The following is a 12,343-nucleotide window of genomic DNA, read 5'->3' as shown; positions in this document are numbered from 1 at the left end:
AATGGGATAAGACAAACATGGTTTCATTTATATGTTAATGCATCTGTGTATAATCAGATTCATATGCATATATTGCTTTATTATGTTTGTCGTGCTGTACAGTGTATTGAAATAACATGCTACTTCAATGTACATTGCAAGGTAAATATATTAATATAAATCAAAGTTAGTTAAATTCATCAATTACCATTAAATGTGCTTTTTTATATTTTTTTTCCCCGCAACTGCCTCTGATGCGATTACATGTTTCTTTCTAATTCAGGTATTCACGGAACGTTTTTCCCCTTTTTTGCCTAAACTGCACGCTAAAATGCCCTTTTTGAAAGTAATGCGCCATGCCCCTTTGCCCTCCTGGGAAAAACACTAATCTATCTATCTTCGGATACTGTTGAACTCCGCTTTCAGGTATTATTAACAGATCGCGCTGTCAGTGCAAGAAAGAGATTTATACAATATTGTACAATAAAAGTCTACTCCTAAGTATTTTGCACTTGGTACCGTTTCAAGGATATGGCCATGTAATATATAATTATGTTTGTTTGTATGTTTGTTTCAAGTTATATTAGGGACTTGGCATTTACTGGGGTTAAACTGCATTTCCCATTTGGTTTCCCATTGTTCCAAGGTATTAAGATCAGCTGTAATTGGTTGCAATCATTTAGGTTGTTGATCATGAGGTACACAGCAGTGTCATCAGCGAAGAGATGGACTTGGGATCTTACATGATCTGGTACAGGTAGGTTGTTTATGTAGAGGAGAAATAAGAGGGAGCCTAGGACAGAGCCTTAGGGCACACCAGATGTCACTGGAACTTCATCAGATTTCTCGCCCTCCAGTACGACGACTTGAGTTCGACCTATTCAGAAAGAACGGACCCAGTCACGAGTACAGCCTCTGATACCATGTTTGTGAAGTTTATAGAGGAGTTTAGAATGGCTGACTTTATCAAAAGCTTTGCTAAAGTCCAGAAGAATAAGATCTGACTGCTGGCCTGCAACAAGGGTTCTCGCAAGGTCATCTACCAGTTGGACGAGTTGCGTTTCGCAGGAACGGCGCTCCTTAAAGCCATGTTGGAGATCATGTAATATATTGTATCTGGTAAAATGAGCAGAGATGTTAGATGCTATGATATCAGACTTCCCGAAACTCTGTTGGACCTACGGACATACATGTCCGACACAAAAAGTCAAGAGCCGATCGAAATTCTTAACACAAATATTTTCGGGTTTTCCCAAGAAATAAAAAAAACATCTGCGAAATACGGCGGAATACGGAATAAAGTTAAACAAAGCAACAGCTTGCAGTTATCAACACTATCGAGGAACACGCACAGAGTTAAACGGGGATTAATAACCAGGGTGAATTCGTTTTCATTTTCCTTCCTTTGAATTAAGTAAATTTGTGGTAAATAAGCAAATATCAATAATGTAGAAGTTTTTGAATTTCTCAAAGCCCGAAAATCTAAAAGGGGTTGCAGATGACGATTTGCAAATGCCTGTGAGTTAGTTGGAAAAATACGAGGATGAGCGCCCCCCCCCCCTTCGTAAATTTGTTGAGTCTTGGAAGACAGGAAGACCATGAATTTAAACAAATTACTTTATTACTCAAAACAATGTGCCTCTCTGATTATACTCCTTTAATTGAAGTTTACAAAGAATACAAGTCAAAGTTATAGGGCGGTAGTTTGATGGGTCACTCTGGGGTCCATTTTTATAGTGTTGCTATTGGTTAGGTCGCAGTACACCATCTTTTGCACATCGTGATATTTGATGTCACAAAGTCGAAAACGATTTTGACAGTCGTCTAATAAGTACACTGTTCGAAATTTCAAAATGAAAATGTAAGCAAGAAGAGTGTGGTGAAATATCGTCATGATTTTTAGGTTGCATGCAAAGGATTACGTCCGTAGGCTGCCATTCAGGTAAATAGTGTTCTGCAGTGAATCTTTACTGATTACAAGGACCCTTTAGGGTTAAACAAGTGGGGACAAAAAGGAAAAATCTGGGGACACAGAAATATATTTGTAGCAGAATCAAATTTTCAGAAACAAATTACCTTCTACTAGCACTCTTTAATTTGCTTGATTTCTTCTTAAAGCCAGTCCACAGGATGTAACATTCTAATTCAAACTTTAAAAACTTAAAAAAAACTTTTTAAAACTGTCAAACAATTGTCATTATATTTACAAAACTTGAACAGATTTATGGTCATTGGAATCAGCATTGCGTGTCAAAGAACTTGTTTGATAATTAGAATTACCGATTGTAAAGGCGTTTTCTTTTTTGTGCTTAATGCACAAACTGCATGTCATTTTGTTGTTGTCAAAAAATGACTAAGACAATTTTCGAAGACAATTTGCTTGGAATGTAAGTTTAGGAGCAGACTTTTTGTCATTGCTAAACGATGTTGGGACTTGGGAAGACTCTGTTGGGTTGTTCTTATTATTATCGTCATATTTTCTAATGTAATTTGCCGGAGGAAAAAAACTCAAATGGATTTTGTTTTCTTCGGCCGGTCACTTTCCACCATTTTGATAGATGTGAAAATTTCCTTGATATCAGCTGATTGGTTGTTATAATTTCAACTTACCATTGCAATAAAGTGTTATTAAAGTAAATTACCCATTGGCTGCAAAATGACGTCACGTCCAATTAAATAATTCGTTCTAGTTACACATTCACTTCATTACTTTACCGACTTACAAATTGAATCAATTAGTTGTTATTCCTATTTCATGTGCGCCTGCGGACCCATATACAGAAAACGGTAGGGGACAAATCTTTTATTTTTGTGCCAATGACGCAAGGGCGCATCCACGGCAGAACACTGGGTAAATTGTACGTGTTTTTGAAGTTAATTTATCGCTTTCCTTAATTGGTAAAGAACGACGTCAATTTAGAGATCCACACGAAATCTGTGCGCAAAACTGCGATTGTGTTTATGAAGGGGTGCATATGGTCTCCCAGAACCGCCATAGAACAAATTATCAAAGGCTCTGGGAGTACGTTTATATGGACAAATTCTTTACGATAAAGAATGTGATCTTGTGCTCATAAATAAAACTTAACGAAACATTGACTTACGAAGTTTCCATGCTCTTTTTGTTTGAGCCATAGTTCAACTCGAATATTCAAACAATTTAGTTAATGTCTTAAATACATATTCATTATTGTAACGAATTTATACAACTTCTGAACGGTTTATTTTGAGTCCATGACTTCACTTTCGTCCATATTTCTTCGTATTCTGTTAAGACGCATTTAATTGGATGAAAGTCTTCTTTCATTGTCCAATAAGAAAACGTGTCTTAAAGTATGTTTATCGTTTCAACGCATGCGTACAAATGAATATAATATTTACTTCCGGTAAATTGTAAACAAATCCGAGGACGGATTCTAACCATGCTATTTTTAAAAATAAGGTCTGTCATGCGATGTAATCCGTATAAAATGATTCATTATATACAGGGACAATCGCCTGAACCAAAGATACGTGAATATTTCTATTACATAGACCACCAAGGCCAGGTAAATTGGACTGACATTTCTATTTATCTGTCTTAATGATGGGTACAGTCAAGTTACCATTACCGGATCAGTAGCGTAATTAAGTTCTTCTGGTGAAAAGCAATAAATGTTTTGAGACTTCTTTCACACCAGTTTGATTAAGTATTACATTTGCTTACTGATTCAGCACATAGTCTTATTTTAAACACAGGCAAAATGTATTTGTGATACCTTTTTTTATGCCGCAGAATTGACATGACGCCTTATCTATGATCGCTCCGCCCACTAGAATTGATCCACCAATCAGCGATCGATTAATCGGGCGCACTCGTTAGCAACGACCTGTCCGCCATTTTCTAGACAAGCTACATGTTTAGGTTCACTTTTATTCCAACGAGTTTCTTTTGTTTTCCTCTTTAAAAAACGATTAAAAATGGTTAAACGGTGTCAATGGGGATTATGTAACTCGGACATTCGATATCCTGACAGATTAGTTGTTGACATTGAATTTATTTCGTTTCCAAAGCCGAAAAAAGATCTTGAGAAGTGTAAGAGATGGATAAAGGCATGAAGGTATATCGCTTAACCGTATCATAGACATGTTCATCTGCATTACTTTACGAGAACTGAAACCCAGCATGAAGCCTAATTCATGCTGTGTTTTTTTACTCTGATAGTAATGCACTTAATTGACATCATACATGTTATTTGAAGGTGACATGTGATATATTATCTTATTAACGGTATCTACACATTTGCAGTCATGTGGTGTCACCAATAAACGCTTTTAATCCACACTAGGAGCTCGAATGCCTAGATCTCATTTTTTTAACGAGTTTCGTTTATTTTGTTCGGATTAAAAAACGGAAATGAAATATGGCAAAAACGGTGTAAAAAGGGTTAATGCAACTCTGACATTTGGTATCCAGAAAGATAAGTTAGATGAATTAAATTTATACCATTTCCAACGCGGCAATGCGGTCTTGACAAGAGCGAGTGGAAGCTTCAAGAATTACCGAGATCCCCTTTATAGAACATTAATTTGTTTCACAAACTTGAAATGTCATATAAGCAATAACTAAGCATTATTAAGTATGCATTATGTCACGCGTGCATGTAAAATAATTGAGAATTTTGGTACCCAATTCTGTAATTTTACGAAATCCCCGTTAAAAATCGCGTTCTGTGTGTGTCAGAAACAAGTGAAAACCATTTTGTTATTATTTTAATAAAGACGTATCGATAAATGCTATTGTAAAAAGGTTATTATTACTGATATTAGTTAACCAATAAATGCGGTAACTTTGGGGAAGTCGGTACCTGCGCGAGCGTCTGATATTGGTAGCCTTATTAATTTATAATAGACTGACCGTATTCCATTTCGTACAACGCTTATTTTATATCAGACAATGTCCAAACTTACTGTGTTGTTTTTGCGCTTTAAATTATAGTGATTGATAAATGTACCATAAGCAATGTTTAATATGATTAATTTCACTTTTATACGCAATAACATGTGGGATTGAGGTACCCACCCGGCGTCAGAAAGCGCGTAAAACTTCACCGAATTCTCAGTTATAAAGCGCTATTTCGTGTCAAATACACGGGTAGGGGGGAATGTTTCGGTAATAATTTTGTTGATAACACGGGTAAATACCGGTGAAGTGTTAATTTATTGCAAATACCACCATTACACGTAATAACGGGTTCGATTTCGGTAAGCACGCAAGCGTTTGAGGGCGTGTTTAATGTACCGATTTACCCGTTATAAATAGCTGATGTTCTCTTTAATCGTATATTTTTTGCATTTGCAGAATAACTAAATGGCATCAACCCCTTTACATGTGTAACATGGTGTTAAACAAGTCCATAAAATCATCCGGAATATCGCGTAAATCTATATGCTGTCTATAGGCAAAGAAGCCATTTTGGTGTTAGCTTGTCTAGGTTTTCTTCCCGCTGAGCCACGTGATTTAAGTGGGCGGAGCGATCACTGATAAGGCATCATGTCAATTCATGCATTAACGGATCAGTTGTAGCCATAACGGATCATGTGACTGAAACCACTCAGGGGGCATCTAACACGCTATTTGAACTGTCGAAACATGAAATGACCAAGTTACATTTCAAGTTTCATGTGTCTAAATGATAGCTAGGTCAAGTTCATGCCGGGTCAAAAACTAAGTCACAAGGTCACTTAGTGTATTTCAAGGATTTAGCATGGTGTGTGCTAATTTAAGTAGTTTTCATCTGATCTTCACCAAATTTGGTCATAAGTTTTGTCTAGATGATATGTAGGTCAAGTTCAAATATGGGTAATGGTAAAGTTATCAAGTTGTCCAAAACCTTCAAATGGGCGTATCTTGTGACAGTTTGGCACTCTTGTTTTCTATATGTGATCTTGTATCCACACTTTAGGCATGGTGTTCTTGTGTGAATTATCTATTGAAAATCCTAAAAAGGTCGAAAAGATATGGGCATCTTATAAACCATGTAAATTGTTTGGATCATATATATCTAATCATCAATATTGAACATGGCACATAAATAAAACATTAAGATTGAGATCATTTATTGTAAGAATCAACAAGATTTGCATATATTTTAATATATTATCAATACGCATATTATCACGCTTGATCCGTTATTGCCCTAATTCTTCATTTCATTTTAGGTGTTGCAAAATGTTAAACACAAATCAATACTGAAATGGACTTTTGCTGGCAGAAAAACTACTATATGGCCTTTAAATTCATGCGTAAACTTCTTACTTTCCAACAGTGTTATAGCATGTGGCGGCGAAAAATGTTCAACCTCGATTTGGAAATGGGACGGAAGTCAAAAAAGTCGCATATACATGTCAGCAAAACATACCGAAATGTTTGACAAAGTTTAGCTCGGATTACGACTCAATCAATGCATTTTAAAGAACATGCCTTGAAGATGCGTTGTGCAAAACATCATACAAAAATGTCAACTATTTATTGCGATATGCAGTCTTGAACATCAAAGTAATCCGCTATGGGTAATGATCCAGTAATGGTTACCGTACATTCGCGGCCATAAGTCTACCTCGGCCATAAGTCGATGGGTATAATGTGGCTAGAAAAACTTGGTATTTTGATTTGACTCTGCCATAAGTCGGGGGGTAAATTTCCTCAATATCTCAGACATGTTTAAGTGACGTTTTAGTCATGGTTCTGAGGGCTTTTGCACTGGCAGTTGACATTTTTTGGGATATTAATAATACGAATATATTTAAAACGAAACATTCAAAGTTTGAATTATTTAGTATCACGAAAAATATATTTTATTGTTTAAAATCATAATAACATAATGATGATTATTTCGAACTTAATATATATTTCACAAATCAAAATTAGTTTCCCATTTAATGTAATAACTTTCAGCGTTTATATTATGAGCAGATATTTTTGTATTCAAATGTTAGTGCTATTGATGTGAAAATTCGTTAAAATCTTAAACGCAGAAATTCATTATATGGTCAAAATAATTGTAACTTGCTCTCAAATAATCAAAAACGCTTTCGCCATTATGCACGAAACACGTGAATTTACCAACACTCGCATCGCTCGCTATTCGACTGTTGTATACATATTCGTAAAACACGAGATACCCGAGGAATATTTTCTGCATTCTGAAAAAACGTCTTATCTAATAATACTAAGCAGCTAATCGAAAGTAATTGTGTATTTAATATGTCCAATTACACTTTTTTAATAATCCAGGGTGAGTGCGTAATATTATTATAATCAAACAATGAATGGAATCTTCACTCAGATAAGATCTATTTATTTACGGAACGATTATGCATAAATTGTGGGACAGTTGTGAATAAATCAACGAAACCACACCTTCATCCAATCAAAAAATATACCATGTGAAGTTGAACAATAGCGATTGGTTAAAGGCGTATCCAACGATAGAGTAATTATTTTTGATTGGTCAGAAGTAGTTTGTAGCAGAACCGTTGTGCATATCATTAACGGATAACTATTTTAGGCATGACGCAATAAAGACAAATGATCAAAAGGATGCCAACACTACACTTTACACTTTGATCGTAGTCAAAAGGCCGAGAAGCGATAATTGGTGGCATAAAGACAACTGCACCTGTTGACAGTTTGTATTTACACGGATTAACTTTAAATAGGTACAAGTGTCAGCAGTCGATTTTCTATTGTTCTTAGCAGACAACGGACGATGTATCAATAGACAAATTGCTATGTATAAATTTCGCCACTTTACCGTACGTCACAAATGTTTAATATTTTCGAAGTTTTTTTTACAAGTTTTTATTTGGACTTATTACGAAGATTAATGAATTTAAAAACCAATGTAAACGTGCAGTATTTTGTTATCGGCGGACATTTAAGTAAAAGACGAGTCGGCCTTACCGTAAACAGTCATCATTCCTCCGCTTCGGAGATTTATTACTTAAAAAAAACGGCACATAAATTTTTTTTTTTAATTTTTATTTAGTACCTCATCCATAAGTCGAGTTGACTTTTAAAGTCAATTTTGGGAGCGTTTTTAGGTCGACTTATGGCCGCAAATTTACGGTACTTGACTGTATTTATATGCAGATGTTTAGTGCCCTTTTAGCTTGACTATATACCAAATAGTTCGAGCAGTACTAATAACCCAATGTCGACGTTTGCATATGTGTAATGCTCTGGTTTCGCCTGAAGCTTTCACAGTTCCAGCTGGCTAAAAAAGTTGTTGCCACTAAATTAAGCCACTTTTGAAACCTTGCTGCCATACTTTCTATTGATATTGGACACAATTCCGAATCTATTTAAAGATGATTGTCACTTTTAGTCATATACATTGTCCTTTAAAAGCTCTTTATTTATATTGCTTTTCCAACTGCCAGTAGGGGGACTATGCTGGATCCGTTAAAATCTGTTATGAAACTTGTCCGGACTTACAACTTCAAAAATATGTTGTCCGGACTTTCAACTTCAAAAAGGTGTTGAAGGATTTCAAAATAACTAAACACCTAAAATATAAGACAGTGTGTCAAGGATTTCGAGGTCACCTTCAATGTTAACCATTGAGTCCCAAGGTCAAACTACAGCACTTTTTTGACAAAATAGGGCTTTTTCTCTCTACAAATTGAGAAGTCATGTATGGTTTTACAATAACTTAGCACAAATGTTCACCTATTTGAAACAATGTAAGTCACAAGAACAATGTGGCTACCTTCAAGGTCAGAGTTGAACTTTTATGTCAAATGATGGGGTTTACTGTGTGGCTGTTGGGCTTAATAAAAAACTGACCATGTTTTGAAGGACTTAGTAGATACCTTTGTAAACAATTTCTTCTATATGAATCATTTTTTTGCGCACAAGAAACATATGGCCAACTTTTATACGGAATTGATTGTGAAGGCTGTATGTCTTTAGTGGAGGTATTCATTACTGTCAGTGAAAGCTCTAGTTATCCCAACGCTTTTCGGAGAAAAAGTGGGGATAATGTGGTTATCTCGGCCATCTGTCCGTCCGTCCTGGCCACTATCTCCTCCTACAGTATTAGCACTAGAACCTTGAAACTTACACATATGGTATCTATGAGCATATGTGCGATGGTGACAGCAACGGAATTTTGATCTGACACGTGGGTCAAAAGTTATAGGGGTTGGGGCTGGGTCAGAGATTTTCCTGCGACTGCGATTAAAAAAAGGCTGATAACTACTGTGTCCCTTCAGAAATTGCTTTCATATTTGTGTATCTGAAGATGACCTTTCCATGCGCATAATTTTTTTGAATCCTGTGATCTTGACCTTGAACTTGAGGTCATTTTCAGGTTTCAAAATCTGGGACCTTGATTAGAAAAAGGCTCATGCTGACTGTGTCTCTTCAGATATTGCTTTCATATTTGGTACGCATGTGTATCTGGACAACACCTTTCCATGCGCATGAAATTTTTGAACTTGGGGTCCACGTACATGTTTAGAAATCTGCGACCTTGATTAAAAAAAAGCTCATAACGTCTGTGTCCTTTCAGATATTGCTTTCATATTTGGTTCGCATGTGTATCTGGACAAGACCTTTCCATGGGCATACATTTTTTTACCCCTGTGACCTTGACCTTGAACTTAGGGTCCCCGTTTAGATTTTGAAATCTTTTATGTTTATCTCCGCCATCTGTCCGTCCTGGCCACTAGCTTCTCCTACACTATTAGCACTTAAACTTTGAAACGTACACACATGGTAGCTATGAGCATATGTGCCACAGTGCACTATTTGGAATTTTGATCTGACCCCAGGGGCAAAAGTTATTGGGGCTGGGGTGGTTCCCGGTCAGAGATTTTCACTATTTTTTTAATGTTATTTTAATTAACTTCTTCATTTCTACACCGATTCACTTCAAATTGATACAGAACATCTCTTATGACAATACTGTCAATCTCAACTATGCATGGCCCCATTACCAACCCTGGGGCAAAGATGTGGGGTGGGGATACGCGTCAGCCGCGCCATTTCTAGTTTGGTTTTTATTCACTTGTTACATTTACATACTACATTAATTTCAGTCAGCATGAATAAAAGAATATGACTGAAAAGAAATGAACAAATGATCAAACTACACAAAATAACTTAAATTGCAGCAATGGAAAATGTATGGCTGAAGTGTATAATTTTTATACTAATTTCCAAGCTACTTTAACTTTAAACCATATTTTTCAGCTCTTCCTGGATGATGCCAAGATGAAAAATTTCACATCATGTTTTAAAGGTACTTATAAGCAAGGTCTTAATACAAGCTCCGCTGGCTGAAGACTTATAAATTATTTAAGTTGTATAGGTCATATTCAGTTGAACTGTGTTTGTTGTAAAACAAATAAAATATTATTTATTTTATTGTAAAGGACTAAGACATAAAAATCAGCTTTTGATTGTTTGAACTGTTATATTATGTAGATTGAAGGATTTTCAATTATCAAACTATTGGAAGGATTATTGGTCCACCATTATTGCAGCTTTTAACAATACAGATAATGACTTTTTTCTTTTTTTATGTATAGTAATCAATGTATGAGGGGGCAACAATGTTGATAGAATGGCATATACTATATAGTTAAAAATCATTTGTGAGTTATGTTTCCAATACACATAACAAATAAATCCCATCTGCACTGCATTATTTTATAAAAGGGGTATGGTGGGCATTCATGGTTGCCACGCTATAACTTCTGATACATCAACCTTGCTTGGAATTTGTTTTAGCCTCTTGGCTCAATTACACTGTTATTAAAAAAGGAAACCACCCAATACCTCAGTAAGGGTAGAGTCAAATGAAGCCTTAGCATCGAATTGCATTTGAGGCAAAGCAGGTCAAAGTTAATGTGACTAATAATGGGAAAGCATTTTCCAATCTATAACTTGTGTTTGGAAAAAGCATTGTGCTGAAATAGTGCAAAAGAAGCCTACATGCAGATCTAGCTCTTTGAATCGTATAGTTATTTAAATTCATTAATGGGTAAAACATTGGCAACCTGTTTTTTTTGGCATTAGCATTCTTTACACTGAACATACTTATTCATCTTCAAATAACAAACAGTTATATAATTGAAACAAAATGTCTACGCTGTTTAAATTTTACCCCATAAGTTGTAAAATTAATCAATGTTTTCACAGGAATTCAGATAAGATTTTTCTTATAATTTTGCATCTTCTAACAATTATTAAATACATGTATTCATGTGACTCACTCTGTCTATTATTTTTTCCTATCCGTCTGTAAGAAATAATTCCACTGTCAATCTTAATTTGCATTCAAATTCTCAAGAACTTTTGATGTACTTTGAAATAACTTGGGACAAATTTAAACAACTTAAGGCTATGTTATTTTGTTATGTGTTGAAACTTATATTTGTAGTAAGAAAAGTCCATAATTACCATTTACAAGAGATTTAAAAACATATTATTGCTCATATATAACTCTTTTCTGAATTTATTTAGGTCACATTACATCAGCATATTGCAAATAGCTTGTGAGATATACAAGGATTAATTGTGCTGCAATTTTATCAGAAAAGGAAATACAAATGCACATTGAACTCATCAAATAAAATTGATTATAAATTATTTAATTAATTGCCAAAACCGTAACCCTTTAGTAATACCCTTTATTATCATAATTCATATCTAATTGCTAATTTTTGCACTTTTTGTAGAAAAGAAATTCCTGGATTTCTTCTTTAAACAAATTAAGCACAATGAAACTGGTCGATATGCAGAAGAATTCCCTTATTTATCACCATGTGGAAGAGAGCGGAACTATATACGCTGCGACGACAGACCAATAGTGTATGTTCACCTCACAGAAAATAGCCCATCTACCAGTGAGGATATACTTTCATACGGATATGCGGGAAGCCCAACATTGCGTGTTCCATTTCAACCAGAGAAAATCTGCATGTTACCATCGACTGGTCGCATTTATCACCCAGGTATTGAAAGGCTGGGCGGTGTGGGCCTTATAAAGTCCTCAATAGCTATTGCTATAAGTAAACATTTTGAATTCAAAAATGGGGAGGAGTTTCCACCAACTCATTTCACATGGAAAGGAGTGAAGTACACATTGACAAATGAGCTCCTGTCTCGTATGACTCCAGACAGTGATGGCTGTTCTAATTTATGAAAATGATGTTTAATTGTATGATTATAAATAAAAGATAAAAGTTTCATTGCATGCTTATAAATAAACACTTATTTGAAGCTCAATATATGTAGCAGTTAGATGGTATATGTAACTTTAAGCTGAAACACATTATACATTAAAAATGTGCCAAGAAAAAAGATTCATAA

The 12,343-nt window shown here is 35.2% G+C and overlaps 2 protein-coding genes across 3 annotated transcripts in view; one reads left to right on the top strand and one right to left on the bottom strand.

The window, feature by feature from the left end:
• The window catches only part of LOC127846379 (katanin p80 WD40 repeat-containing subunit B1-like), a 45,745-nt gene extending 42,488 nt beyond the window's left edge, over nt 1-3,257 (bottom strand). For both annotated transcript variants that reach the window (XM_052377585.1, XM_052377586.1), the window contains exon 1: nt 3,084-3,257. In XM_052377585.1, coding sequence (XP_052233545.1) covers nt 3,084-3,114 — 31 coding nt within the window. In that variant the 5' untranslated portion in view covers nt 3,115-3,257. The remainder of the gene's footprint in view (nt 1-3,083) is intronic.
• Nucleotides 3,258-3,348: 91 nt separating this feature from the next.
• On the top strand, nt 3,349-12,220 carry LOC127846383 (UPF0598 protein CG30010-like). Its single transcript, XM_052377594.1, has 3 exons — nt 3,349-3,527; nt 10,220-10,268; nt 11,710-12,220. Exons 1-3 carry the CDS (start codon nt 3,402-3,404, stop codon nt 12,174-12,176), a joined length of 642 nt encoding a protein of 213 aa, XP_052233554.1. The 5' UTR covers nt 3,349-3,401; the 3' UTR covers nt 12,177-12,220.
• Nucleotides 12,221-12,343: the final 123 nt, after the last annotated feature.

This window comes from Dreissena polymorpha, chromosome 9 (genome assembly GCF_020536995.1).
Source record: "Dreissena polymorpha isolate Duluth1 chromosome 9, UMN_Dpol_1.0, whole genome shotgun sequence".
NCBI lineage: Eukaryota > Metazoa > Mollusca > Bivalvia > Myida > Dreissenidae > Dreissena > Dreissena polymorpha.
Note: the sequence above shows the minus strand (reverse complement) of the source record. Positions and strands in the feature narration are given on the sequence as shown.

Coding starts and splice junctions, on each gene's coding strand:
- LOC127846383 (XM_052377594.1), top strand. CDS start 3,402: ATGCTATTTTTAAAAATAAGGTCTGTCATGCGATGTAATCCGTATAAA. Junction 3,528..10,219: donor ACATAGACCACCAAGGCCAG/GTAAATTGGACT, acceptor CATATTTTTCAG/CTCTTCCTGGATGATGCCAA. Junction 10,269..11,709: donor TTTCACATCATGTTTTAAAG/GTACTTATAAGC, acceptor CACTTTTTGTAG/AAAAGAAATTCCTGGATTTC.